The following is a 27,827-nucleotide window of genomic DNA, read 5'->3' as shown; positions in this document are numbered from 1 at the left end:
ATGGTTATAAATTTGCTTGTTTCAAATAAACTGTAGTTAAGATTAACCTCAGTTGCCTGGTTCATATGAAACTGCAATCTGATTAATTAGAAACAGAGCGAAAGCTTCTCATCTCATTGCCGCACTGGAGGAAGAGTAGGGAGCCCAAAGCTTCCTACAACTTATTCCCATCAGGATAAGCCACGGTTTATTGTGCTATCTGAATCTGCTCATTGTGTATGGGTTTGGCACTACTTATAGGCAGCATGGGCAAAGCCACCAGGAATGTCTTGTGTGTAGGTTCTTTTTGAATGAATGGGATCCAATACAAGACCACAGAAGGAGACATCACCAGTGACTCGTCTTCTTGTTTTCAAAAGCTGATTGTGTGACTAAGCCCTTTCACGTCTTGCCACAATAATCGTTTTGTAAGGCTAGAGAATCAGGGTGTGTATTGGAGCCAGATCCCTGTGATTTGCTGCATTGCAGTTTCTCTCCTTCAGTTCTGCATGTGCTTTTTGTTACTTTTGTGAATCCAGAGGCCTGTCTGTACTGCTTACGTTTTCATTTCTGCATGTGAGATAATGGCAATGGCTGTTCTTAAAGAGGGTTGAAAAATGGGCCTCGGCTGACACATAGTGGCCACTGGTTGAGTTGCCCGCTCTTTGTTTTCTGGAGAACGAAAACACTATTCCCATTGAGCTGTTTTGGTGCCTTGATTTCAGGTTGCAAGTGCGTCTCCTCACCGCAAACCCCATAACATTTTGTTCAAACCCAACTGTATTTGAATTGAATTCTTTAAAAACTAAAGCAGCCATTCTGGGCATCTGCTGCAGTCTAACCTTCCCTGCTGTGCATTACCATTTTGTGAAACTTTTTGCATGTTCTTAACTGTATGGCTGAGGATTGCCCTTCCTCTGTGCTTGAGTGTACATATATCCATATTTTAAAAAAATAATAGGAAGGGAACATAGTGTCCCGTTCTCACCAGGTTCCTCTGGAGGCAGGAGACTTGCCAGCACTAACACGATTGAGGGCCACACCAAGGCAGTATCCAGGGCCAGTCCAAAGTCAAAGTCTCAACAGAGTCCACAACAACAAAGGGGTCAGGCAAGAAGCAAGGTCAGAGCAGTCCAAGGTCAGGAGCCAGGCAGTCCGTGGGCAAAACAGGTCAAGGAATCAACAGACAATCAGCAGGCAGGTCAGGTGCAGAGCTGGTGCACAGACGTTGTTCCAGTATCTCTTCCAACCTAGCAATGGGATCTTTGTGCTGGAGCTGTTGGACTCCCACACCCCAAACCTCAGCAGACTCCCATTGACCATCTGCAGCCAGACTTTTACTCCCGAGGAATCTGAGCCTATAGTCGGGCACTCCTCCAGACGGGCCAGGTCTCCAGGTGGCGTCTGAGGCGACACCTCTCCCTTGGGACCTGTTCAGCCTCGATGTCAGAGGTTGGACTTACCCCAGTTGCAGACGGCCCGTCCTGGGCCTCGTCACAGAACCCTGGCTCCTCGCCCTCAGATGGCACCCGAGCCAGGGCTGGGTCCAAGACTGGAGCCTCCTGGTTTTTCTCTGATGAGGACTCCTCTGGCTGGGACCTAACAAAGGAAGCAGCCTTGTGCTAAGTCCATCCAGCTCAGTATCGCCTGCACTGACTGGCAGCGTCTCTCCAGGGTTTCACATAGAGGTCTCTCCTTGCCCTGCCTTGAGATGCCAGGGATTGAACCCGGGACCTTCTGCATGCAAGGCAGGTGCTGTGCCACTGAGTGGAAGAAAGTGCTGCAGGACCTCTTTTTCTTCATTCTTGGATCATTTGGTGCGAGCAAGTTAATTTTTCCCTGAGGTCTGTTTTTTTGGGGGGAGGATAATGTGAGCAAATGGTGAGTGGAGGAACAAGGCCCAAACATCTTGCTTTTCTTGACCAAAGTTGGCAAATAGGAAATTGGGCTTTTCCATGCTAAGTAACTTCCATACTCAGGCCCCCTTCCCCTATTAATTCTGTTCAGTATCTGCGGCCTTTCTCTATGGGTTCCCCCTGACAGAAGCTCAGTGAGTCTCCTTCAGGACTTGGGCTTTTTGTAGCTGTGCCTCCTCTGGTCCTTCAGGTGCCCAGTGAAGGCCTGACCCTACAGGAGGCCCCTTAGAACTAATCTGACCTGCTGTGTTCCCACCCCTCAAAGATGTTTTTTTACAAGTTTCCCCCCCTTTCTATTCAGTTGGATTTTTGTTTTGAGTTGGAGACGTGTTTCGAATTTAATGTTAATATTCTGTTCAATCAATTTGAGTTTTTATGTTTCTGCTTGTAAGCTACTTTGCTTCAGTGTTTGAGAAAAGCTGCATAAAAGGATTTAAAAGTAAATAAGGAAAAGTAATTTGTGACACTTATTCTTGGGTAGCTGGAGCCTTTTAAACTGTTCCATATTTCTTTTCAGTCATGGAGTTCAGACTCCAGAGGTTTAGTTGTATCACTTGATCTCTTGTGTCTTGTTTCAAAAAGCAGGATTTTACATCTGCAGTGCGAACACTTTCATTGCCATTTTGCGTGGCACTGACTCTGTCACAGATGCAAGATAAGTTCCTTCAATGGATTGATGTCTGGTATGTTTCTCTCAGGATTTGATGACTTTTGAACATCAGTGGACCAATTTCTTTGCCAATTTCGACACTGAAATTCCTTCCATCCTAGAGCTGTCAGAGTCGCAGGCAGGAGAGGTATGTGTCTTTTTACATGATAGGAGACTTTTTTTCAGCAACCCATTTTTTGGGGAGATGATGGGAGTAGAAAGATGCCACTGTTAAACAATCGGGAGACAGAAATGCTTGGTGATATACTGCAAGATCACCCAGTGATCTCCCAGTAGATCCTGATCTACCTTTTGCCTGCCCCTGTCTTCCATTAACATGTCTGGGTAGGGAAGGGATCTATTCATCATGCATCACTGGGGTGAGAGTAATTTATGTAAGTTGCTGCTGGGCTATTTCTAAATGTATTCTGCAAGCTCCATTGATATCCTCTTCCCCCCAAAAAGCAGTCAGCATTGGATATGAATGTTCCTGGGCAGGGAAGTGTGGGGAGGAGAAACCTGCAACCCTTCATCTGCAATCCTAACCATGGCTGTTCAGAAATAAATCCCACTGAATTCAATGGGGCTTACTTCCAAGTAAGTGGAGTTAGGACTGCAGCTAAAGTTTTTAATCTCAAACTTGAAACACAAACAGTATGAAAGAAATTTCTTCGGTGTTTCAAAAATTACCTTTGTTGAACTAACACAGACATGATGAAAATGCATACATCCCAGCCTCAACAGTGCCTTGTGAACAGGTGCGTGCTCTGCTGCTGATTTTGTGAACAAGTTACACTTCTCTGTCTCTCAAGGAAACATTAACAAGCTGGTATATCTAAGTTCATGGCTAAAAGAAAGCACACTGAGACGCTAGAATAATATTCCCATAAAGAGCAAACCTTCATCCAGGATCCAAAAAAAAAGTACCTTTGTAGGTATTAAGACATGAAAGATACCTGTCTTTTCATTAGTTGGTTGACCAGTTACAAGCCAGACAGTAAATTATCTAAACATTAATCTGACAGTTGCCATAACGTTTCTACCAATAATCATGTATGTGTGGTTACTATAATATTTTGGTGATTTAACTTTAACCCAGGTGATTTAACGTGGGCTCCTTCTGGGAGGAAGGGCAGGATATAAATTTATAAATAAATGAATAAAGTTTCACAGACCATCTTTGAATAAGAGAGGGGAGAAAGAATTTTTAAAAATTATGTATCTTATTTACAGTCTGCAGTAATTTGTGGTGCTGCACCGAACATTTCTCATGCTTGCTGGGTATATCTGATCTTTTGCAAGCAGTGCTTAACAATAGCATAAAGATTACTTTTCAGTCTCAGGATTCTTTTCCTACATTCAGTATCTTTTCCTCCACAGCCTTTCCGAAGTTACTTCAGTCATGGGATGATTTCCAGCCATATAACGGACAACAGGTACTCTCAGTTTGAGACAGATTTTTGAGCAAATGCAATAGAATACATTTCGTAAAACACAGCATATGGGAAAAAACCCCAAAGAACAGATTATATTACTAAAAGCTTTGTACCGTGCCAAAACTGTGATTATGTACTTGTCCCTTATTTTTGACCACTTCATCCTATTTTCAGCAATAGTAGCCATTCTTTTGATGGAGAGTCTTTCTTTTTTGTGGAGAAAATGTCCAAGAATATCTTTTCCATTCTAGCTGGCAACGTTCCAGAGTACAACTCTGATGCAACCAATGTACCAAGTCAATTGCTTTTACAGATAAGCCTCTACCGTAGGGACTTTTATATGTCTGTGTAACCTAGTCTATCCAACCTAGCATTGCATCCTTGACTTGCAGGCCGCAGCAGTCTTCTAGTATCTTAAGATAAGGAACACAGGAGGCTGTCTTACACTGAGTCCATCCAGCTCAGTACAGTCTACTCTGCTTGACGGTGGCTTTCCAGGATTTCAGGCCAGGATCTTTCCCAGTCCTGCCTGGAGACACCAGGGATTGAACCTGGGACCTTCTGCATGCAAGGCAGATGCCCTGCTACTGAGCTATGGCCCTTTCCCAGGTACAGGTGATATGAAAAAGCAAAGGTTTTCATATTGCCTGCTACCTGATCTTTTTAACTCAAGATGACAGGGATTAAACGTTTCACCTTCTGCATGCAAAGAAAGTGCTCTTGTTACTGAGCTATGCTCTGCCGTGAGCTACGCGCTCTCTCTCTCTCTTGCTCTCCGTCTCTCCCTCTCTCTCGCTCGCTCGCTCTCTTATTTGAGCTATGTGTACGTTATGATTTTTTTTATTGAAAACTGTGCACCAATAAAAGCTGATTTCTGAAACGAATAAATTATGCTTTCAGCATTTAAGCATTTCTCAAGTGTAAGATGGTAATTTCTAATCTTTTTTATGTCTGTGTGATCAGCCCCAGCAGGCAGCCATTTGTACTGTTTGGCACCCATTCATCGAAAGAGAATCTGAACTCTGGCAACTTCAATTTCCCTTCTGAGGGGCATCTGCTTCGCAACACGGGCCTTGCTGGGAGCACTGCCAAACACATGGTAAGCGTCACCTTAGTGAGATTTAATTTTTTTTTGTTATGTGCCTTCAAGTCGATTGCGACTTATGGCGACCCTATGAATCAGTGTCCTCCAAGAGCATCTGTCATGAATCACCCTGTTCAGATCTTGTAAGTTCAGGTCTGTGGCTTCCTTTATGGAATCAATCCATCTCTTGTTTGGCCTTCCTCTTTTTCTACTCCCTTCTGTTTTTCCAAGCATTATTGGCTTTTCTAGGGAATCATGTCTTCTCATGATGTGTCCAAAGTATGATAACCTCAGTTTCATCATTTTAGCTTCTAGTGACAGTTCTGGTTTAATTTGTTCTAACACCCAATTATCTGTCTTTTTCGCAGTCCATGCTATGCGCAAAGCTCTCCTCCAGCACCACATTTCAAATGAGTTGATTTTTCTCTTATCAGCTTTTTTCACTGTCCAACTTTCACATCCATACATAGAGATTGGGAATACCATGGTCTGAATGATCCTGACTTTGGTGTTCAGTGATACATCTTTGCCTTTGAGTACCTTTTCTATATGCAGCTATTAAAATAGCACTGTTAATAACACTGCATGTCCTTCTAGTGAGGGGTATGGCTCTTGAGCATCTTGCACAGAGACCTTTCCCAGCGGTGTGTTCCTGAGATCCTTTTCAACTGGGGATTGCTAGTCACAAATTTGGTTTCTCAGGCATGGGAAACGTGTTTTGCCATTGAGTTTGGAGACTCTCCCCCCCCCCTTTCAGGAAGCAGTTAAGGTGCTCTGCGTAGCAATTCTTCGGGCACAGAGCATGGAATTGCCTTTCCCATCCTGAATCCCTCCATGTGCCGTATACTCCACCTCCCATCATCCTTAGTCATTGGCCACGCCGGCTGCATCTGATGGGAATTGCACTTCAGATGTTGGACTACGTGAGGTTAGGGAAGTCTGGTGGATAAGTATGTCTGCAGTATCCTTAGTTATTGTCACCCACTTGTATGTTTTGTGTTTGTCGGCATCTAGGTAGTGCAGTGTGTCTCCCCCAAGGGACCGTTGGCTTGCTCAAGGACCTATTTCTTTGGAGCCACTCACACTCCTTACCTTGGTAAGTTCCGCTTTGGTTACTGTGTGTGCACCTGCTTCTAGCCTGTGTAATTCCTCGGACTTGTGGTGGGTTGCAATATATCCAAATAAAAATCAGGGGAAATGAGTTGAAACACAAACGGAGAGAGCTGGTAAAATTCAAAGGTGTAGATACCCCAAGTCTCTTAAGTCAGCCTTCCCCAACCTGGTGCCCTCTAGTTGTTTTGGGCCAAAACTCTCATCAAAGCCCAAAACATTTGGAGGGCACCAGGTTGGGGAAGGCAGCTCCAGGCCAGGCCCTTTTAAATCCTGGAAGGTCATCTGTAGTTGAACTTGATTGTGTTTCAAGACAATTCTGTTTGGGTCAAGGAAATTCAATAGATGGTTCTAGTGTTAAGAACCAACAAAAACCTCCTCTATTTTGGGCTGTGTTACTGCAAGGCAGAGTCTCGTTCCAAGGGCTGCATTCCAGAGAGATGCCCCAGCCAAAACTAGATAGTGCACCCAGCCCATCTGCCTGTGGCAAGTGCCCCTTGAGGGAGAAGTGTGCTCAGAAGAACACATTCCTCCCACTCTGAGCTCTCGCTGGTGCCATAGTTTGGAGAAGGGAAGAGTCTTCTCCCACTGTTCCTCCTCATGCTTTCACTGAACCACTGCAAAGGTGAGAGAACTCTGCCTCTCCCTTGAGCCCTCTGGCATGCATGGAGCGTATAGGAGGCAGGCAGGCACTTCTCATATGCACTGACGTTTGAGCAAGATCGGAAACGTCCAGAGCCTCTCCAACTGTTTACTTTCTCTATACCCCAGGGCAAATGAGAGGAACCCTTGCCTCTCTTGCAAACCCCCTGCACATGCTAGAGGATCTTGGGGAGGGGTGGGATTGGGGGGCAAGAACAAATGGAGGCTGGCTAGGAAGCCAGGCCAATACGTGTGGATTCTTCCAAGACTTCCTTGGCCTCCCTTTCCTGCAATAATTGCTACTCTGAAACAGCTAAGCAAAGAGTTTCCTCAATGCAAGCACTTTATGCTTGGTCTCTTGCTCCCCCCCCCCAAATCCTACTTCTCATTTTCCTTTCTTCTTATGCTGCTAGCTGTCTGTCCAGTATATACACTACTCTTCTGTCCCTTGCAGATGTATCTTAAAACCTGGCAGCCTTTCAAGTGATGTTAATTGGCCACAGAGGAGTCAGACCATTGGCCCACGTTGCTTGGTATTGTCTGTACTGACTAGCAGCACCTCCCCAAGGTTTCAGAGCGGGTCTCTCTCAGCCCTGCCTGGAGATGCCAGACACTAAACCTGGGGCTTTCTTCATACAAAAGAGATGCTCTACCGCTCAGCCACAGTCTTTCCCTACCAAAAACTCTGTGTTCCGCAAGCAGAATATTGGTAGTTTAAAAATAATACAAAATTATTGATATGTGCATGAAAGATGGTCTGTCTCAGTGTGCCAGAATGCAAAAATAATGCCCCTTCTTACTCGTAACAGGCAATGATAATGAGATGGAAAAGAAAGCTGAACAAGTGTAAGTTGGTTTTTATTGATTGATTGAATTACTGATTTATTGATTTATCAAATTTATATCCCATTTCTCCTCCTAGGAGGAGCCCAGGGAGGCAAACAAAAACACTAAAACATCATAAAAACAGACTTTAAAATATATTAAAACAAAACATCTTTAAAAACATTTTTTTTTAAAGTTGTAAAAACTTTTCTGCTTTATGCTGCTTTAATTTTTCTGTTTCAAACTGTTCTTGGGCCATCAGGTTAACACTATTAGAATATGTTCCAGTTTCTGTTGCTCGCTGTACATCAGTGAAGCTTTGGCTGCTTTTTTCCCACATTCCAATCCAGTGGATTTGGTCCACATCTAAAAACTGGATGCTTCTCACTTACCTGTATGACACTCACCTACTGCATCCCTATATAAACAATTGCCAGATCCTAAACTCTATCACTGCTGTAATCATTTTTTGAAATCCTCCATGATACTTTCATGTGTGGCTTTGTCATATAAAAATATTCTGAATTGTGTTAGGCTAGAAATCTATTTCTTGGTTACCCATTCATCCTCATAATTTGCATTGCGTTTGCTTTTTTATTTTCTAGTAAGCTGCTGTCTCAAATCTATGCTGCTGTTGTAGAAGCTGTTCTGGCTGGTATAGACTTCTATTCAAAAACATCCAGTACCAGCAAGGTACTTATATTTTTTGTTATATCTGGGAACTCGTTTGCTAACTTGCATGGGTAAATTAGCCTACCAACAAGCCTCGGGCTCTCCTACTTGCAGTGTAGGCTTCTATGGTAATAGGTAGCAAGAAAGCCATCCTGGAGCCAAGAGCTGCAGATCCTCCTCCTTCAGCCATAGTCCTTGCAACTTGCTAACCTCGTTCTCACAGGTTGCGTTGTCTCACCTGTGCACGCAGTCTGGACATCTGATAAACTGCTAGAGCTCCTCACCTGTGGAAGGAATGGATGAGGAGCACCAATGCAGAATGACAAGAGAGCAAACCTCAAAAGGGGCACTGAAAGTACTGTATTTCTAGTCAGTGGCTCTCATTTTCAGGGGTGCTGGTTGCGTGAAGTGATAATCCTGGACATATTTTCTCTCTGAATTCATACCAGATTGACAGCCCAACACAGACAGATGGAACCTTCATAGCAATTTGAATCCAGTTACCTTCTTTAAACCATAACATTGCCTTTGATTGTCTCTTTTATATATGATTTTCTGCCTAAGTGACTAGATCCATTTTGTATCGGCTAGTTTTGTTGCGTTGTAATAATTTTCTAAATGAGGGGTTCCCGTTCCTCCCTGTTCTACATTTTTATATGGTACATTGGCTACCCAAAATAAACCTTATGCCAAGTTTGAAAGATACATGATAGGACCCGTAACAGTATGTTCACAAATAGAAATAATAATCTTGGTAGTAGGTTCATCATACAACTAATAATTGGCCCATCCAAGTCATTGGCAATACTGTCCAAATTCACCTAAGATCTTTTAAAGCTTTTTACAAGGGATATTTGGATGAGTGAGTTAACACGATATCATCCACATTTAATAATAATTTATTTTGCATTGATCCAAATTCTATTCCAAAAATTTTAAGATTTTCTCTATGGTATGGTAAACAAAAGGGATGATAATAAGACATCCTTGTCTAGTTCCTCTGGACAAAGAGAACTGTTTTGAATCTAATTTTGAAATTATAAACCCAGATTAAAGCAATCCATCACTTCCTCTAAATAGGCCTATTCCACTCTGTCATGTGCCTTTTTGGCACCTGGAAATAACAAAACTGCTTTTATTTTTTGTATCTTGCACTCTTTTATCATATTGACTAATCTTTTTATATTACTTGTCGCCTTCCTATTTATTAAGAAGCCAGTTTTATCAATTCCCGTTTATTTCACAAAGATAGAATCCCATCTTTCTGCCATTATAATGGTTTCTTAATCCAGTTGTGATGACATCAGTTGATGTGGCCAGGGGCCCCTCCTTGACTTCTCTTTAATGGACTATGAGAAAAGTAAGGCTCAGCCTTAGGTAGTAGGCTAGCCAGTGGCACTGCTAGGGCTGGACCAATATGTGCCACGTAGCCCCTGGAGCCCCAAATGACAGCACTGGCATGGCTGGGGATCCTCTCAGGGTTTTTTTTTATAACTTCTTTCAACAACAGGCACACTACTGCAACTGTGCCAACACTTGCACCTGCAGTCTTTAATTCTCCAGAGTTCCTCTAGTTCTCATATGGGTTCAGGGGCACTGTGAGAACTAAAGAGGGCAGGTGTGACTATCTGGAATTTTGCTGTATTCCAGCAGTACACTCACTGTAAAGTTTTTTGCTTTTTTTCTTCTTTTTTTAAAAAAGATGTTATAGCTGGGATACCCAATATCTGGAGATATGACCAACCTGGCATTGTAAGAAGTAGTGGTGGGAGAATGAGTCCCTTAAGAACATAACATAAGAACATAAGAAGAGCCTGCTGGATCAGGCGAGTGGCCCATCTAGTCCAGCATCCTGTTCTCACAGTGGCCAACCAGGTGCCTGGGGGAAGCCCGCAAGCAGGACCCGAGTGCAAGAACACTCTCCCCCCTCAGGCTTCCGGCAACTGGTTTTCAGAAGCATGCTGCCTCTGACTAGGGTGGCACAGCACAGCCATCATGGCTAGTAGCCATTGATAGCCCTGTCCTCCATGAATTTGTCTAATCTTCTTTTAAAGCCGTCCAAGCTGGTGGCCATTACTGCATCTTGTGGGAGCAAATTCCATAGTTTAACTATGCGCTGAGTAAAGAAGTACTTCCTTTTGTTCCTTCTTTCTGGTGAGTGAAAGAAAGGGGACTCATTATCCCCCCCCTTTATCAGGATGTTCAGTGTGATGAGAGGAGAAAGAGGCATGGTGCCTCCCCTTGAAGACCCTGTTGCTCCAGTCCCCCTGACTCAAGGGGCAAGGTATTTATTTGGCTGCACCGCATGGGCCAATGTTGATAGGTGGGTGGTGCAACCCACCTGTCAATCACATGATGTCACACGATTGACTGGTGGGCTGGCCTGCCTGCCTGTCAAAATCTCTTGTGTGGGGTTCCCAGGCTTGGAGACTACAGCGCAAGGGACATTTCCAGCCGTATGCTTCACAGGCTGCTTAACGTCGCTGCTTTCAACCTCCGAAAGAGTTTAAAAGGAGCCGTGCAAAGCGGCTTGCAAGGCATAGGCTGGCAACACCCCTTGCGCTGTAGTTTGGATGCGAGCATGCCTTATTACAGCAAAGGAACAATCAGGAATCCACTTTAAGCTCCCAGTTGTTCCTCTGAAACACAGCCCTTACCTTCCCCACACATGACATCACGTATGATATCAGGTGTAGGGTGGATGGGTGTTGCTGAGCATGCCTGGTTTGTTAAGGATGTTAACTAAAATGGTTCTGTGGCAAGGAATTGTGGGGGGAGCATCTTGCCTGAATTAGGGCCTCTGGGAGGCCATGCTACTGTCAGTTCCCACAGCTGAATGCAATTAATTAGGCAGTGAGCAAGAACACCTGCTTATCAGCCTGAGACTGGTACCTCAAGGCCACAGACCTGGGAAGGTTGGAGAAGCGCAACCCTTAGGCATGAAAGCTCTGGAAGATTTCTTAATTCCTGGCTGTTGCTGGGTTTTTCCCTGTAAAAGTAGAACTAAGATTCTGGGTCTTTGTCCCCAATGTTTCTTGGTGCTGCTACCTGATGTTGGGGTTCCAACTTCCATCTGCTATCCAGGCTGTACATCTCTGGGGAGATGTGGAATCATGAAGTTACTTTGCCTGTCTTCCTATAAGGTGTGAGCATAGAATAGGTTAGACAGGTTTGTTATTTTTTCTTGTGATTTGAACTCTCTGCATTTTGTGTTTTACCTAACCCTTGGGGTGTTTGGTTTAAGGAATTATTTTGCTACTATATTTGTGCACTTATATTTTATTCTAATAAAGCTACCTCTTAGTGTGTGTTCATTTCAGGGGAAATTTGGCTCTGAATCCAGCACCTTGGCCATTTAGCCACAGACTACCGTATAGTTGGGTATTTTGCCTTAAGGGTCCAAGACAAGGACTGCATCTTTGGCTCTTGTTTCCTAGAATCCTTGGCAGGTCTATTTCTGGCCCTTTGGGTTTCCCCTTGGCCCAGAGTGATTGACCAGGTTTAAGGGGTGGTAGCAGTCTACATACTTGGGAGGGTTGGTGTTGGTTTAACTCAGCTCTGTTAAGGGAGGCACGGGTTGTGACTGGCCAAGATCAATTACCCTGGGCTTAGAAGTTGACCCCCCTGGCGAGAGGTCTTTACAGATGTGGCTTCCCTGAAATGGCCTCGTGTACCAAATGGGGAAGCCAAGTTTGGCCCCTGAGCTGGAGATTGCCCACCTCTGCCCTAAAACCTAGCAGCATCACTGGGGCTAGTTAACTGTAGTTTTCCTTCTTCTCAGATAACTGCAACATGTGGCTTTCTCATATCCTCCCCCCCGATTATTGTTATTATGATGATCGTTAGCTGTTAATTTATATACTGCTTAGTAGGCTTCTAAGCATTTTAACAAGCAATAACACACAATAATTCTTGAGATGGAAAGTGGGCGTGTGGACCTGTCTGAATGTCCTTTGGACCTTGGATCCCAAGAAAGGCTCACCTTTCCCCTGGTTCTTGCAACCTCTCGATCAGGAACAGTTTGACTCTGTTTCCTGCCCCTTCCCTCTTTGTCTTTGCAGGCAAAGGAAGCAGCAGAGCAAACTTTCTTCAATGTCCTAGACGCCTTGGAACTTACTTACTTTAAAACTCCACTGCGGTAAGCTGGGCTCCTACTGGGAGAAAGGGCGGGATATAAATCTAATCAATCAATCATCATCATCATCATTATAAAAAACCTAGACTAAACCGGGTATTTTAAATTGGCTGGGATCTGATGGGCTTATTAAAGGCTTGGGATGGCTTCCAATGTATGCAGGCTGTGCAACTCAGAGAGTAGTTTGCTGCCTCTTGGCTCTGCCCACTCCCATCTCCAAGCTCCGTAAACGTTTGGAACCAGTTTGCCAGTTGCGTGTGTGTAAAACATATCAAGAGAAGTTGTGGAAAGTCTGAGGAATGTAGGGAGCTGCCTTATACTGAGACAGACTGTTGGTCCTTTTAGCTCAGTATCGGAGCCGGCGCCAGGCATGACTGGGCCCTTAGGCATCAGCCTGCCCCGGACACATGGCTCCTGCCTGTTCCACCCTACCTCTCTTCTGTGTTCTGCTGCTGTGCGCACTGTGTACGCAGGGCTACCATCAACCAAGATGGCAGTGGAGGCTTCTCTGAGGGGCTGATGCCCCTGCCGCCATCTTGGTTAGTGGCACACATGCGCGGTATGCTACGTGCACACAGATGCCTGCCATCAACCAAGATGGCAGCCCCTAAGGGGCATCAGCCCCTTAAAGAAGCCTCTGCCACTATCTTGGTTGATGGTAGCCCTGCGTGCACAGCAGCAGAACACAGGAGAGAGGTAGGTGGAGCAAACGGGCGGGTGGCCTGGAAGCTCCATCCCTACCATCCATGGCAGGAGAGCGCTACTCTCCCACCCTAATGTGGGGTTCTTCAGGGGCCCTCTGGGCTGCAGGGGCCCTTAGCCAGGGCCCGACCTGGCTGCGCTTTGGTACCGGCCCTGCTAAGTATTGCCTGCACTGACTGGTAGCAGCTCTCCTGGGATGCATACAGGAAATCTTTCCCATCCCTACCTGGCGATGCCAGCGGTTGAATCTGTTGCTCTGCATGCAAAGCTCATACTCTGCCATTGAGCTACAGCCCTTCCTCTGTCAGAATCCAGTAACACAAAGACTGGTGGGCTGGCTTTCAGCTCTGTTGCCATATTCTCCTCCAACCTGTGTGACATTATGAAGACTCAGCCACCTATTCTCTCCACGTACGCCTCCATCCCACCCACACTCTCGTTGCTACTATTTGTTTTACACAAGCAGTGTGTGCCTAGGTCATGATCTCAAACCACATTTTACTAGTTTTCCTCGTAATTACCCACTTGTATGAATAGGTACCTGTGTGCTTTGGACCAAGAATCCCATGCTTGTCAAGAGCAACTTTCACCAACCTCGTGTCCTATAGATACTTTGAGCGACAACTCACATCAGCACCAGCCAGCACGGCTGTACTTGCTGGTGCTGATGAGAGTTGTACTCCAAAACATCTGGAGGGCACCAGCTTGGCAAAGGTTGGTCAAGGAAGTTTCCTAGATACAGGTAGAATAGCATGCACGGTCGTTCATTGCAACAGGTTCACAATACGGACTGGTGTCTGTGTGTATACTTGAGATCACAATAGCAGGCATCTTCAGTATGTCCTCTTAAATAGGGCTTGAAGAACAGTACAGGAGATCCATATTATTACTTAATTAGGGGCAAACGACACATCCTGGGGAGGCTGTGACTTGAGAGAGAGGAAGATGAGGGAGTGGTGCATCGCCCTTTCCTTGCCATTCTTTTTCCATTCCAGTTTTTCCACTTTTGCACAGTCTTTTCTTTCTCCAGGGTTGAGCCAGATGTGTGTGTTTTGCAAGAGTAAATAGGAACCTGGAACTTTGTGTGTGTGCAGGGGTTCTGGGTGGGATTTGGAGCAAAAAAGAGCAATGGAGCACTCAAGCCCCACTTTACCCCCACCCCACCCCTTAGCAGGGCACCTTTACCCGCCTGTCTGTGTTTAAAGCGTTATTTGCCCTTCAATCTGAAACAACATCACTCATTTGAATATAAGCCATTTTTTAAAATTTAGTGTTCTTTTGTCTCTCTCTCTCCCGCCCCCCACCTCTTTCATAGCACCAGAATAAATTTTCAGATCCAAGCTGTGAATAACCATGGAAGGTCAGTGCTTTTGTTTTTGTTCCTCCCTGTCAGGAGGCTGCAGATCTTTTGAACTGACAGTTTCAAAGAAACAGAGTTTGTCTTTCATATAACTTAGTGGAGCAAAATGAATGAGGAACTTGGTGCCACGATACCTGTGGTTGCCAGGTGAATAATAGCATATGGCATTCCTGAAACCACTGAGTACCCTGAGATTGCAGTCTGCAAAAATATGTATATAAAAATGGTTGCTTGCATGGAAATGTGATTACTTAACTGCTTGAGTCTTGACCGAATGTTAAATATAAAAAAAATTAGAACTCTATAAAAAATAGCACAAAAAAGTCATATTAACTAATATAATTTAGCAGCTGCAGAATCATAGTTTGCCCCAAAGTTCTCTATAAACAGCCAAATGGTGAGCAGTGACTGGGCCAGGCGGGCTTTCTCTAGTCATGTAAGACTTTAGGTTTGAAGGTTCGCAACTCAAGCTTCTAGGGCCAATTCACACCATCAGGCTTGCCTGCATGTGCTACCCAAGTGTCTGGAGATGCTTTTGTGGCCAAAAGGGCCATGTATGAAATGGGCACTCTGCAGATATTGCTGCTCCTGCTGCTGCTTCGTGATGTCTACAATTGTGGTGGCACATTGTTTTAGCTCTTTCAATCATGCAGTTGCTCCTGAGGAGGAGTACCGCGTATACATGGAGAGAACCTGATTCAGGTGAAGAGATCCTATGAATCCATTCTCTGAATGCATTTTTAAACCTTCCTAATTTGCCTTGATAGTTTGCTTGATATGTGGTGGTGAGGCTGATTCAAGCTGTAATGAAAGTTGTCTAAAAACATGGTTTTTTCTTCCAGAATTATTCTACTGGATAATGAGGATAGCCTCTACTTAGTGAAAACAGTGAGTAGAATTTTAAGTTTGCTATGGAGTTATATACTTTATTAGCGAAATGTCCATGTTTTTTCACTAGAATATCTTGAGAAGTGTTGGCAAGTTCAGAAAAGTTCAGGAGATTCTCCAGCCCTACAGACTGTGCCATGTTGCACAGAGGTACATCTGGCTGTGGGGCAGAGGAGGGCCTTCCCAATTAATTTAGGTTGCTTGTATGTAATGTTGATGTTGTCAATAGGGTAGGCTCCCTTTGGGGAGAAAGGTCAGAAATGATACTTAAGTAGCAGTTCGTACCCTGTGGAATACCTCCCTGTTGAGATTTGGCAGACACAGTAGGAACTTACGAAGACCTCTATTTATTTATTATTTATTTATTTGTTGCATTTATATACCACCTCATAGCCGAAGCTCTCTGGGTGGTTTACAACAGACCTCTGCTGAATCAGCCCAAAGATCCGTCCGTCCAGGATCCTGTTCTCACAGGAGCCAACCAGATGCCAGTGGGAAGCCCAAAGGCAGGACAGGGAGATGTTGTCGGTGGCCTTCCTTGGCAAGCATAACATGTGGACTGGCCCTTCACCCACTAACACATGTTTGCAATACTTCATGCGTGGGGAGGAGAGCCTCAGGCCAGCAGCCAATTGTGTCCCTCCAGGCTTCTCTGCCTGCCTTTGGGATTCCGTCTAGGCCATCCACCCTCCCAGACTACATCTTCCACTGGCCTTGCGTGCACCCTCCCTCAGAGCATTTTGCCTAGCTGGAATGCAGCTAGTAACGACGGAACTTCCTGCTTGCCTGGATGGATAGTGAGATGTGAATGTGTAGAGACTAACATACCGTACAAAGACTAAAATGTGAGAGGAAATGTGATGGATAAAAATGGGAGTTTGACCCAAGTTCCCCCTCCCTCCCCATTTTGCTGCAGATGTCCATGACTGTATATGACATTCCAGACTTACTAGGCGGAAGGGGCTGCCTTGGGTCGGTGGTCTTCTCAGAATCTTTCCTGGCATCACAGATTCTTGTGAAAGAAAAAGGTATTTTGCTGTCCAGCAAAAATTGCAGTGAAAAAAACCCACTCTTTTAATTAAAGCGTTGAATTAGTTTGTATATGCAATGGTTTGGGTCGTATGTAACCCCAAATCATGGTCTGGTATTATATGAGCTAATCTCGGGCTTGCACATATCTCCTCTCCCCCTTCTTTTCCTCTTGTACACTTGGATTTCCTCTCTTGCACAGGAAAGCAGAGTTGGCTGTTATATCTGTAGTTAATTCTGAGGGCAAGCGCAAGCTATAGCTTGTCAGTTTGGATGTAATAGCAAACTGTGGTTTGCTACAAAAGAGCGAGGAGGGGGGAATGAGTGGGGCAGCACATAAATCCAAAGCTCTTCCGTTTAATGGCTGATGGTTTAGCATTACATGTGAACCAACCCAATGAGCAAAAACGGAATTCTTATCTAGGACACAACTAGCAAATGGCTCAGCTTCAGTGTGAAATTCACACATTACCAGGCAGACATTTTTTCCTATTCGCCTTCATGGGCTTGTCTAAAGAAAACTAGTTTATTGAATTTATTATTGCTGGAAGCTGGAGCACGTGAAACATTCTTCCACCTAGTGTGTACAGCCCACCCCTCACCTCTGCTTTCCTACAGGAAGTGGCCTGTGGAGTTGAAGGGAGATTTGTGAGAAATTCAACCCAGTAGCTTTGCACTTCTCATTATTAAAAGTATTGCTTTTCAGAAGACAGGCAGAAGCTCAGGAGCCATGCCAGGTCTAATTTTATTTAATTATATTTTAACTTCCCTGCAGATGGCAGCATTAACACAGAAACCAGCTACATCATTCTCACTGCAGCTATCCCAAGATCGGTTTCTTGGCTGGTGAGCATGTTTTGATTCCCTTCAAAGCCCGTTTTTCCTTTTAAACAAAACTATTTCAGAACTGTTCTTTTGAATCTGCCAAAAGCAAGCAAGTCAACTTCTCTGAGGCTGTTCCAAGGACAACTGAAGTTTCATTTGAATAAAATAAATAAGCAAATTGATTCTATACTTTGGGTTCTCACTGTGATGGGGAAAGCTGATCAATTAAGGAGGATCAGGTTAACTTTTGCTGTGCTCATGTTCAGCCAAAGTATGTGAGTTTTGTGCCATAGGAAATGAAATTGGGGGGAGGGGGGGATTGCAAAATAGGAGGGTACTTTAACATGACGTGGGAGACTTTCACAAAAGAAGAGAGACGGGGTGGTGTAGTGGTTAGAGTGTTGGACTAGAACCTGGGAGACCAGGGTTCAAATCCCCATTCAGCCTTGAGCCATTTCCTGTCTTTTAGCTTAACCTGCCTCACAGGGTTACTGTGAGGATAAAAAATGGAGGGGAGGGAAGTGTGTACATCATCTTGAGTTCCTTGGAAGAAAGGTGGGGTATATGTGTGTCGATAAACGAGATATGTAGTTACTAGTCATTCCTGGCAAATGTGATTAGTTTAAAACTCGTCTTTTTAGGGACACACACATTTTATACTCCTGTGTTGTTGTTTTTTAAAGTGTATCTTTCTCAGGCTGGCATAGTGAGACATCCATGTGATGGGTTGCAGTGGGGGCAGCTGGCTTCATGTCAGTGGAGCATGGGTTTTAGTCTGAAATTTCAAGGAGATATCCAAGGAGATACCCAAGCACCTTGGGCAGCACATTGAAATTTTGGACTAAACCCCTAATGGAGTCCACTGCCCCACTGACATGGATGAACTTACAAGATCTGAACAGGGCAGTTCATGACAGATGCTCTTGGAGGTCACTGATTCATAGGGTCGTCAAAAGTCGCAATCGACTTGAAGGCACATAACAACAATAGCAACTGACATGGAGCCAGCACCTGCCTCTGATGGGTTGTCTGATCCTGATTTGCTGCAGCAGAGACTCTGTGCCTTGAGCCTTTAGTATATTGTCAACCCAAGCAGTTGTGTGTGTGTGTTTTCTCTCCCCCCTTCTGCCTTGTGTTCTGTCTGCTTTCCTCATTATTTCATCTTCCTTGTTCTTGTTCTTCTGGTATCTTTCCTCTGTTTGTGTGTCTTTTTTTTTAAGGCCCTACTGTTTTTCTGACGCTTTCTCTGCTGCTATGGTGCCTGCAGGCAAGGAAAAAACAACCAGTTAAGCCTCAGAACCGAAGAGGAGCCCTGCCACTGGCTCAGGCCAGTGGCCCATCTAGTCCAGCATCTTGTTCTCACAGTGCCCATCCAGGTGGGAAGCCCATAAGCAGGACCTGAGTGCAGCAGCTCTCTCCCCACTTGTAATTCCCAGCAACTGGCATGCAGAAGCCTACTGTCTCCAACAGTGGAGGCAGAACATAGCCATTGTGGCTAGCTGCCATTGTGGCTAGCAGCCATTGAAAGCTTGTGATCCTCCATGAATTTGTCTAATCCTTTTTTAAAGCCATCCAAGTTGGTGGCCAACGCTACCTCTTGGGGGCGTGAATTTTATAGTTTTAACTCTTCCGAGCGGCTTCCGACCAAACAGCATCCAAAACAGATTTCAGCAAAACGGGCTTGCAGAAAAGATTCTCCTTGCCCACCTACTTCAAACACTGCCCCTACCTGCGCGAGGCTTCTTCCATCACTTAGCTCCATCTGCCCTCCTACCGAAGCCCTTGCAGCTCCAGCCATGAACGCTGCCCCTGCGGAGCCTCTCTTAGCAACTAGACACGGAGTGGTTCGGAGAACAAAGGAGGCAGCTTTAGCAGCAGCCAGGGCAAGGAACCAGGAAGCGGTGATCCCATCTGCTTCTCCTTTTTCCAGGATTGATCTAAGCACACCTCAGATGAAGCCACTCAGGCTTAGATGCTGTTTCCTCTTCCCCTTCAACTGGAGCCGAGTCTATTTTCCTTGGAAGGTTTGGGTTGCACTATTTTTTCTGCCCATCAGAGGCCCTCGGAGGACACTGTAAGACTAATGCTGTGCCTGTTTTATTTTACCAATCAGCAAACCAGCCTGTATGAATCCCGGCAGATCCAGCCCAGCTGTACCTCAGCAACCCCCCACCCCCTGACCTTCCCTAAAGAAATGGTTTCATCGCTGAAGGAGGCTTTGCTGGCAGATGTTTCCAAGGAGCTTAATCTTAAAAGTAGTCCTCAACACAAAAAGCATGCCAAGCATTCTTCCTCCTCCTCCTCCTCCTCTTCTGAGTCAACGTCTCCTCATAATGCCAATGGGAACGGGAGGAAAGGAATTTTTTTTTAAAGCATCAGCAAAACTTCCCAAGTCTGTAGATCCTATTCACTCCACAGAGCCTTCTGGATATGAATTGCCGGATCCAGTGGCTATGGCCAAAGGTCTGCATTCTGCCAGGCCACCTCCCTCCCTCTGTGCTTTTTTCTCCGCCCCTCCCCCCAAAGGATGAGCATCAAAATGAGACTGTCTGAGTGCCAGTTAGAGGAGGGCCAGTGGCGGAATATAAGAACCCAGGAAGTGCCCTTATGCTGAGTCAGACGGTTGCTCCATCCGGCTCAGTATTGTCCACACTCCCTGGCAGTGGCTCTCCAGGGTTTCAAGCAAGGCTGCATTCACACTGCACATTTATTCCACTGTTACTCTACTTGAAACAGTCATAGCTTCCCTCAGGGTATCCTGGGAAGTGTAGTTTGTGAAGGGGGCTGAGAGTTGTTAGGAGACCCCCCTATTTCCCTCACAGATCTGCAGTTTCCACCATGGGAAGAGGGGTGGATTGTTAAAGCACTCTGGGAATTGCAGCTCTGTGAGGGGAATGGGGGTCTCCTAGCAACTCTCAGCACCCTTCACAAACTACACTTCCCAGGATTCTTTGGGGGAAGCCATGACCTTTTAAAGTAGAATAATAATGGAATAAAGGTATGGTGTGAATGTGGCCCCAGCCCTAGCTGGAGATGACGGGGATTGAACCTGGGACCTTCTGCATGCAAAGCAGGTGGTCTGCCACTGAGCTACAGCCCTTCCCTAAATAAGCGTAGGGAGCTGCCGTATAGCTTATATGTCTTATACCAGCCTTTCCCAACTAGTGGGCCACCAGATGTTGCTGGACTACAACTCCCATCAGCCCCAGCATTCCTGACCATTGGCCATACTTGCTGGGGCTGATGGGAGTTGTAGTCCAGCAACATCTGGTGGCCCACTGGTTGGGAAAGGCTGCCTTATACCACTGGTCCATCTAGCTTCACTGACTGACAGCGGTTCTCTGGGGATTCAGGCAGGAGTCTCTCCTAGCCCAACCTAGAGATGCAAGGAATTGAATATGAGACTTTCTATGTGTGAAGCGAATTCTGCATGTGAATTGGTGTTCCATGTCTGACTCAGAAGAACCCACTAGAGCTAGACTACTTTAAAGACTTGGGTTGTCTCTTATCTCTAAGACACTGTCCTCTTTGGGCTTCTGTCCCACTGGCCCTAGTCCAACCAGTTTCTAAGGGTGCCTTTGTTCCTGCCCTCTCCAGCTGTGGCATAGAAATCTGTTTCTTTACGTAAAGAATTTAAAGATTTGGGGTTCAACTAAGTCCTACTCAGGGAAGACCCATTGAAATTAATGAACCTGTCAATCATGTCTATTAAATTTAATGGGTCTACTCTGAGTAGGACTAGCACTGAACACCACCCATTCTTATGAAAGAATCAGCTAATCTGTTAAATAGCAAAAAAAATCTTCTGGTTAATAATAATAATAATAATAAATTATGGTTATGCTCAGAGGAATTATATCCTAGAGCAAGGGTGGGGGACCTTTTGCCCTCCAGATTTATTGCAACTTCCATAAGCCCCAGCAAACATGGCCAATGGCCAGTGATGATGCGAGTTGTTGTTCAGCAGCATCTGGAGGGGCCACAGGTTCCCCACCCCTGAAGAAAGACTAACTCAGCTTCAGGTAATGGGCTAGCCAGTGGCAGGTGCCCTAGAGTGACAAATCATCTTTAAACCTTCTCAAGGTCCTTCTTGTAGATGCGCCAGTGATGCCACTGCTTTCCAGAATCCTCTTGCCTAATGACGGCAACACTGTTTTGAAAGCACTTCCACCTGTGTTTTGTTCTTCGTTTGTTCAGAAACTTCCTAGTAGGAGCTTTGTTATGGGCTAGAGGGAAGAATATATAATAAAAGCTCAAGTAAAATGGTGTCTGCCTGATTTGGAGAGACACCCCATAGGGAGCTGCCTTTTACCATGTCAGACCATTGGTCTTTCTCGCTCACTGACTGTCTGCATTGGCTAACAGTAGCTCCCCAAGATTTCAAGCAAGGGTATCTCTGAGCCCTACCTAGAGATGCAGGAATTGAATCTGGGACCATTTTCATGCAGAGCACGAGCTCTATTTCTGAGCCACAATCTTTACTTGTGAATGCCTCACTATTCCAGCCTGGAAGGCCCATTCTTGGTAAGTGCACCAGTGTTGTATTTCAGGGTTGCTCACTTACTTACAAATGTCTTTTTTTTTGATGCTGCAATAAAGCTTTAGACCTATGAAGGGTGAGTGTGCACACACCCTCACCCCAAAATTTCATGTTTTGGGTGGTGTGGAAATAATCTGTGCAAAATGTTGGTGCTGGACTCCTTAGAAGATTAGTATTTCATTATGGATTTCTGTAGCACTTTCAAGTATGCAGAGTGCTTTGTAACCTTTTATTTTGTTCATTCTCACAACAGCCCAATGTCATTGGCCATTGTTTGCATTTTTTTACATGGGAATCTAATATTACTAACACCTTGTGTTTATGTATAATAACCTCTGCTAACCTGATACCCTCCAGATGGTTTGGGCCACAAATCCCATCAGGCCCAGCAAGTGTAGCTATGTTGGCTGGAGCTGATGGAGTTGCAGTCCAAAACATCTGGAGGGCAGCAGGCTGGCAAAGGACCATCTAGAGCTTCTTGCACATTATTACGTTAGTCTTTGCAGCACTGTACGGGAGATCGGGATTGGACCCTCATGTTGCAGGTGTGGGGGTTGAGAAAGAATGACCTATTCTGCTTCATCATGGCAGTAATGAGATTTACACTTGGGAGTTTTGTGGTTCATAGCTTAGTCCCTTAACTGCTGCGCCAGAGTAAAACTGTCAAAAATGACTCTGTGGCTAAGAGCCATTTTATACTTTCTCCAGCAACCTGGATGCATGAATGATTGCCACGGTGAACACATAAGGTATGAAGGGAAGATGTGTACCTCCAAGCAGTGCAAAGGGCACATTGTGACAGAGATCCACCATAGTAGCAGGACTCTTATTGCTAAGTCAAATGTGCTTAGCTAAAACGATTGTTGCTTTTGGTTATAGGTTGAAGATAATGAGGTAAAGCTGTCAGAGAAGGCCCAGCAAATCCTGAAGGTTTGTGATGCAACTTGGCCTGTTGATTAAGCTTGACATCCCATCAGAATTATTTATTTATTTATTTATTGTATTTATATACCGCCCCATAGCCGAAGCTCTCTGGGTGGTTTACAAGCTCTTTACAAGTATGTTTCTTTCTGGGTCTGCTGCTATAAGAATCATAGGCTAGTAGAGTTGGAAGGGGCCTATAAGGCCATCGAGTCCACCCTCTGCTCAATGCAAGAATCCATCTTAAGGCATACCCAACAGGTGACTGTCCAGGCGCTTCTAGAAGGCCTTCTGTGTTGGAGAGCCCACCACCTCCCTAAGTCACTGGTTCCATTATCACACTGCTCTAACACTTAGGAAGTTTTTCCCAATATTCAGCCAAAATCTGGCTTTCTGTAACATGAACCCATTATTCCATGTCCTGCACTCTGGGATGATCCAGAAGAGATCTTGGCCCTCCTGTGTGTGTGACAACCTTTCAAGTACTTGAAGAGGGCTATCAATATCTCCCCTCAGTCTTCTTAAGACTAAACATGCCCAGTTCTTTCAGTCTCTCCTCACAGGGCTTTGTTTCCAGTCCCCTAACCATCCTTGTTGCCCTTCTTTGAACCTGTTCCAGTTTGTCTGCATCCTTCTTAAAGTGTGGTGTCTGTCCAGAACTGGATGCAGTACTCAAGATGAGGCTAACCAGTGCTGAATAGTGGGGAAGTAGTACTTCATGTGATTTGGAAACTACACGTTGCTCAATATAATTGATCAGGTTCAGAAACTCTGTTGCCATTGTTTGATCTTCTAAAACTCTCCTCCTTTAGGAAGAAGAATCCTTCCTGGGGAGCCTCCTGACTGGAGGCGATGGAGCCTACATTTCTTCTAGCAATTCCCTATGTAGGCCAGAAGAGGGTGAGTAACTGCCTAGTGGTACATATGCAAAAAAGGTTGACAGACTTGCACACACATGCTCATCTTTGATTTCAGAATTTCCCTCTTTTTTATTCTTCCTCTTATCCTGGAAGCTCTGTTTTGTTGACATTTAAGAGTTTGTATTTTAAGCAACATGCCATGGCCAGGATTCAAAGGACCCCACGTCCAGCTCTAGATCACACACGTGTGCATGTTTTAGGAGCAGCCCCTCCCTCCATTGCTGCACAACAAACCTTTCAAAATAGAGAGTTTCAAAAGCAGCTTTTCAGGTGGGGGGAGGGGGGAGGGGGCCTGCTGTGAAATCCAGAAGAGGTAATAAATGCCACTGGGTTTTTGGCATGCCTCAAACAGCTCTTGGGTCCCAGTCAATATCTGTAGCTAGTGCCTCTTTAACTCTATTGAAAGAATTGTTCTTTAACGTTATGGGTATCCCTTCAAATAAATCTGCTGTTAGTTGTCTCCTTCCATCCCTCCTCCAGGACTAAACTGCTTTGAGGTTGAAGCATCTTGCATTGCCGCTCATGGTGATATTTCCTTGGGGGTGCAGATGTGTCCCATGGATTAGTAAAGCCGCCCAAACTCCCTGAGCCTGTTTAACTTGAGTCTCCCAAGAGTCTGTCTAGCCCCACCGCTCTGGTGCTCTTGGCTGAATTTGCCTCCTCTGGTATATCGCCTGAGTTCCTCAGAGGTTCACTTTGGGGAATCTCATTTTGATCCTTTTATCCATAAGATAAGAGAGTCAGTGTGGTGTAGTGGTTAAGGTGTTGGACTATGACCATGGTTTGAATCCCAACACAGCCATGAAGCTCACTGGGTGACCTTGGTCCAGTCACTGCCTCTCAGCCTCAGAGGGAGGCAATGGTAAGCCCCCTCTGAACACTGCTTACCTTGAAAACCCTATTTATAGGGTTGCCATAAGTCGGGATTGACTTGAAGGCAGTCCATTTCCATTTTCAAACATGGTTGCACAGGAGTAAATCCCATTGAACTCAAAAAGTATGCAACTGATCAAACCCACCCTCCCTTCTCCCTCCTATCCCTTCCCCTCCCCCTCCAATCCCCCCAACCCCTCCTCCCCGCGCCCCATCCTCCTCGCTCCCCATCCTCCTCCCCCATGGTCAGTTTTACCTGTTCTAGGACTACGACCTGGGAGACCAGGGTTCAAATCCCCACACAGCCATGAAGCTCACTGGGTGACCTTGGGCCAGTCACTGCCTCTCAGCCTCAAAGGAAGGCAATGGTAAACCCCCTCTGAATACCACTTACCATGAACACCCTGTTCATAGCGTCGCCATAAGTTGGGATCAACTTGAAGGCAGTCCATCCATAAGATGGCAAGAATTTCAGATAACCTGACAGTGTGCATGGGTGACAAGGGTTACCTTGTCAGTTTCATTTAAAAGGCAACAGTTGTAATAAAAATGCAGATGTGTGTGGATGCTTTTGTTCTAAAAACCTTTGCTTCCAAAATATGACCTCTTTTTTTCAAAAAAAAAGTTGAGATAATACTTCTGCACACATAATAGAAGGCTAGTATATTTTGGTGAATTTCGGTAACTGGTGGGTTTAAGAATTAGAGTGAATTTTTGTATGTCATTTGCATTTTTTTTTTAAAAAGTGAAGATTATCACAAGCTAAAAAAAATATGGTTACTCATACTTTTGAATGTGAAAGTGACACACAAATACAGAAACTTCTTGTGCGTTTCCCTGGGTGCATCTCATATTCGGGGTCTGTGGCATCATTTTATAGGAATGAGGAACCATAAAATGGATTTCACCTCATTTTATTGCCCTTAAAGGCAAAGCACTGCACCTGAAACAGAAAAGTAGTCAAGTCTGTTTAAGACAAAGCTTTTATGTTCATAATACTTGAATGTGTAGAGGGCCCCGACCTCAATCCAATGAACTTTAATATTTTTGAAATTCAAACAAGAGGAAGGGAAGCTGCGGGGAGGAAAAAAGCAACCTTCGGAGCAGTTCCTAAAAACGATCATTCTCCCTCCTCCCCTGGCCAAGGCAACATAATGGCCTACTCCATTTTGATTGCCCGTCTTCCCCTTGCACTTTGTTTGGTTTTTTTAGTATTTTTACAAAGGTGATCAATATTGCGCATAATCCTAGTGTTTAAACCTGACTCAGCCAAAGGGCCTGCCTGGTCACTTATGCAGAGGAATTTTAAGCTGACATATGGCATCAAAAGGCTTCATGGAGCACCTCAGGCTGTTTTCCCCCCCTTCCCTTTGCAGGTAAACTCTATTTCTTCTCTGAGGGCCTTCTGTTCTGCCATCCGCACTATGGGAGCATCACCATTTCCAAGACCCACATGACATCCATCAGGTTCTACGATGGGGTAAAGTACTCACCCATTCCGCTCTCTGTCCTTATCACAATTGCTCTGTGGAAGCAAAGGAGCTTTCTCCAGCGTTCCCCTGCAACACCCAAATGCAGAATTCTACAGGGCAGCAACCCACCCCCAGAGCTCAGTTTTGACAAAGGCTAGATCCGGGCCAAACTTCTCAGCTCAACTTTGGGGGGGGGATTTCATTGACGGCAGAGGCGAAAAGAAGCTGCCTTGAAAAGTTGGAGGGAGGTGGGGCTGAATTTCAGTAAAATTTGGAACAGCAGGTTGGCATTTATCAGTAAGTGAACTTTGTGAGATGGTTGAGAGATGTTCTCTTTTTTTTAACTAAAAAAAAACCTTGCATGGTGCTCACTGTCATCTCTCCAGTTGGCGCACTGGAGAACATTGTACTGTGATGTCCTCTTGCGGGTATTCTGAGAAGTGCAGCAGGCTGGAGAGATCCCGAGCAGCGCACAGCCTTATAGTTAAAAAAGATAATGTTTTCCCATCTTTTTTTTTAATCTTGGGCTGTAGTCTTCTAAGTCCTGCTCAGAGTAGACCCACTGAAATTAATGACGCTAAGTTAGTCTTCTCTATTAACTTCAGCGGGTCTGTTCTGAGCAGGACCAGCACTGCATACCACTCCTTGCTTCTCTCTGGCATTTTCGCTCGCTGATTGCTGGCTTTCTGAGCCACCCTCCCTGCTCGGTCAGAAGAAGGCTCCCCGCGCACTTCCAGGAGAGCAGACTACTTTGAAAGCAAAGTCCACGCTGGCTGCCACCCAGCACTCCATGTGCTTTGAAAATGCTTTTCTCTCCCTGCAGAGAGAAGAGGGGCTGCCCCTTTGAATGCAGGGATTGCATGAACTGCACTTAGAGCCTCTGAAAATGTACAGGCACCCTGGCTGGTGCACTTCCTAAAATACCCATGCGGAGGGATGTCGTGACATTACATCTCCCCATGGGCGCTCTAGAAAGCGTATTGGCGAGGGAGTGTCACAAAAGGATTATTTTAAAAAAAAAAGTTGAGAGACTGCCTCCTTGCATCTTTTGACAGCTCTGAAAAATGAATTATTAAGGTATACACTTAATGTATCCCCTTACCTCCACCTCCTGGATATTTCACCAGAAGTCATCTGACCTCTTGAAAGAGGCAAAAAATTGGACACTGTTTTCTCAGCAGGCAGAAAGTTTATCAAAATGGACGGGCATGATTTGGCATAACCCCAGAGTTGTCACCCCACACACACACATACACATTTGATTGTGTGTCCACAATGAGGTAGGATATAGAGATCAAAGCTTTTAAAAAATGTGGTGTTTTTTTTCAAGCTTTGATCTCTATATCACACAACCAAATGATGCATATAATACCTGAAGTAAATGTGTAGTAATAGTTAAGATGGCAGTAGGAAGCCTCTAGCTAAGGTGTGCAGATGGAATTCATGCTGTAATAAAGGGGTAGCCAATATGGTACTCTCCAGGTGGTGTTGAGTTACAGCCCCAGCCAGTGTAGCCAAACTGGAACAGGTTCAGAGGAGGGCAACAAGGATAATCAGGGGACTGGAAACCAAGCCCTATGAGGAGAGACTGAAAGAACTGGGCATGTTTAGCCTGGAGAAGAGAAGACTGAGGGGAGATATGATAGCACTCTTCAAGTACATGAAAGGTTGCCACACAGAGGAGGGCCAGGATCTCTTCTCGATCATCCCAGAGTGCAGGACACAGAATAATGGGCTCAAGTTGCAGGAAGCCAGATTTCGACTGGACATCAGGAATAACTTCCTAACTGTTAGAGCCATATGACAATGAATGGAACCAATGACCTAGAGAGGTAGTGGGCTCTCCAAC

At 45.1% G+C, this 27,827-nt stretch overlaps 1 protein-coding gene across 1 annotated transcript in view; it reads left to right on the top strand.

The window, feature by feature from the left end:
• DNAAF9 (dynein axonemal assembly factor 9) overlaps nucleotides 1-27,827 on the top strand; it is a 106,575-nt gene that overhangs the window by 40,341 nt on the left and 38,407 nt on the right. Inside the window, exons 8-21 of the mRNA XM_061583534.1 lie at nucleotides 2,594-2,692; nucleotides 3,925-3,980; nucleotides 4,944-5,079; nucleotides 6,079-6,160; nucleotides 7,626-7,662; nucleotides 8,247-8,334; nucleotides 12,375-12,451; nucleotides 14,466-14,510; nucleotides 15,353-15,398; nucleotides 16,315-16,426; nucleotides 17,203-17,273; nucleotides 22,672-22,722; nucleotides 23,526-23,613; nucleotides 25,883-25,986. Of these exons, the coding sequence (XP_061439518.1) occupies nucleotides 2,594-2,692; nucleotides 3,925-3,980; nucleotides 4,944-5,079; nucleotides 6,079-6,160; nucleotides 7,626-7,662; nucleotides 8,247-8,334; nucleotides 12,375-12,451; nucleotides 14,466-14,510; nucleotides 15,353-15,398; nucleotides 16,315-16,426; nucleotides 17,203-17,273; nucleotides 22,672-22,722; nucleotides 23,526-23,613; nucleotides 25,883-25,986 (1,092 nt within the window). The remainder of the gene's footprint in view (nucleotides 1-2,593; nucleotides 2,693-3,924; nucleotides 3,981-4,943; nucleotides 5,080-6,078; nucleotides 6,161-7,625; nucleotides 7,663-8,246; nucleotides 8,335-12,374; nucleotides 12,452-14,465; nucleotides 14,511-15,352; nucleotides 15,399-16,314; nucleotides 16,427-17,202; nucleotides 17,274-22,671; nucleotides 22,723-23,525; nucleotides 23,614-25,882; nucleotides 25,987-27,827) is intronic.

This window comes from Rhineura floridana, chromosome 9 (genome assembly GCF_030035675.1).
Source record: "Rhineura floridana isolate rRhiFlo1 chromosome 9, rRhiFlo1.hap2, whole genome shotgun sequence".
NCBI lineage: Eukaryota > Metazoa > Chordata > Lepidosauria > Squamata > Rhineuridae > Rhineura > Rhineura floridana.
The sequence above is the reverse complement of the archived record's forward strand: the minus strand, read 5'-3'. Positions and strand labels throughout refer to the sequence as shown.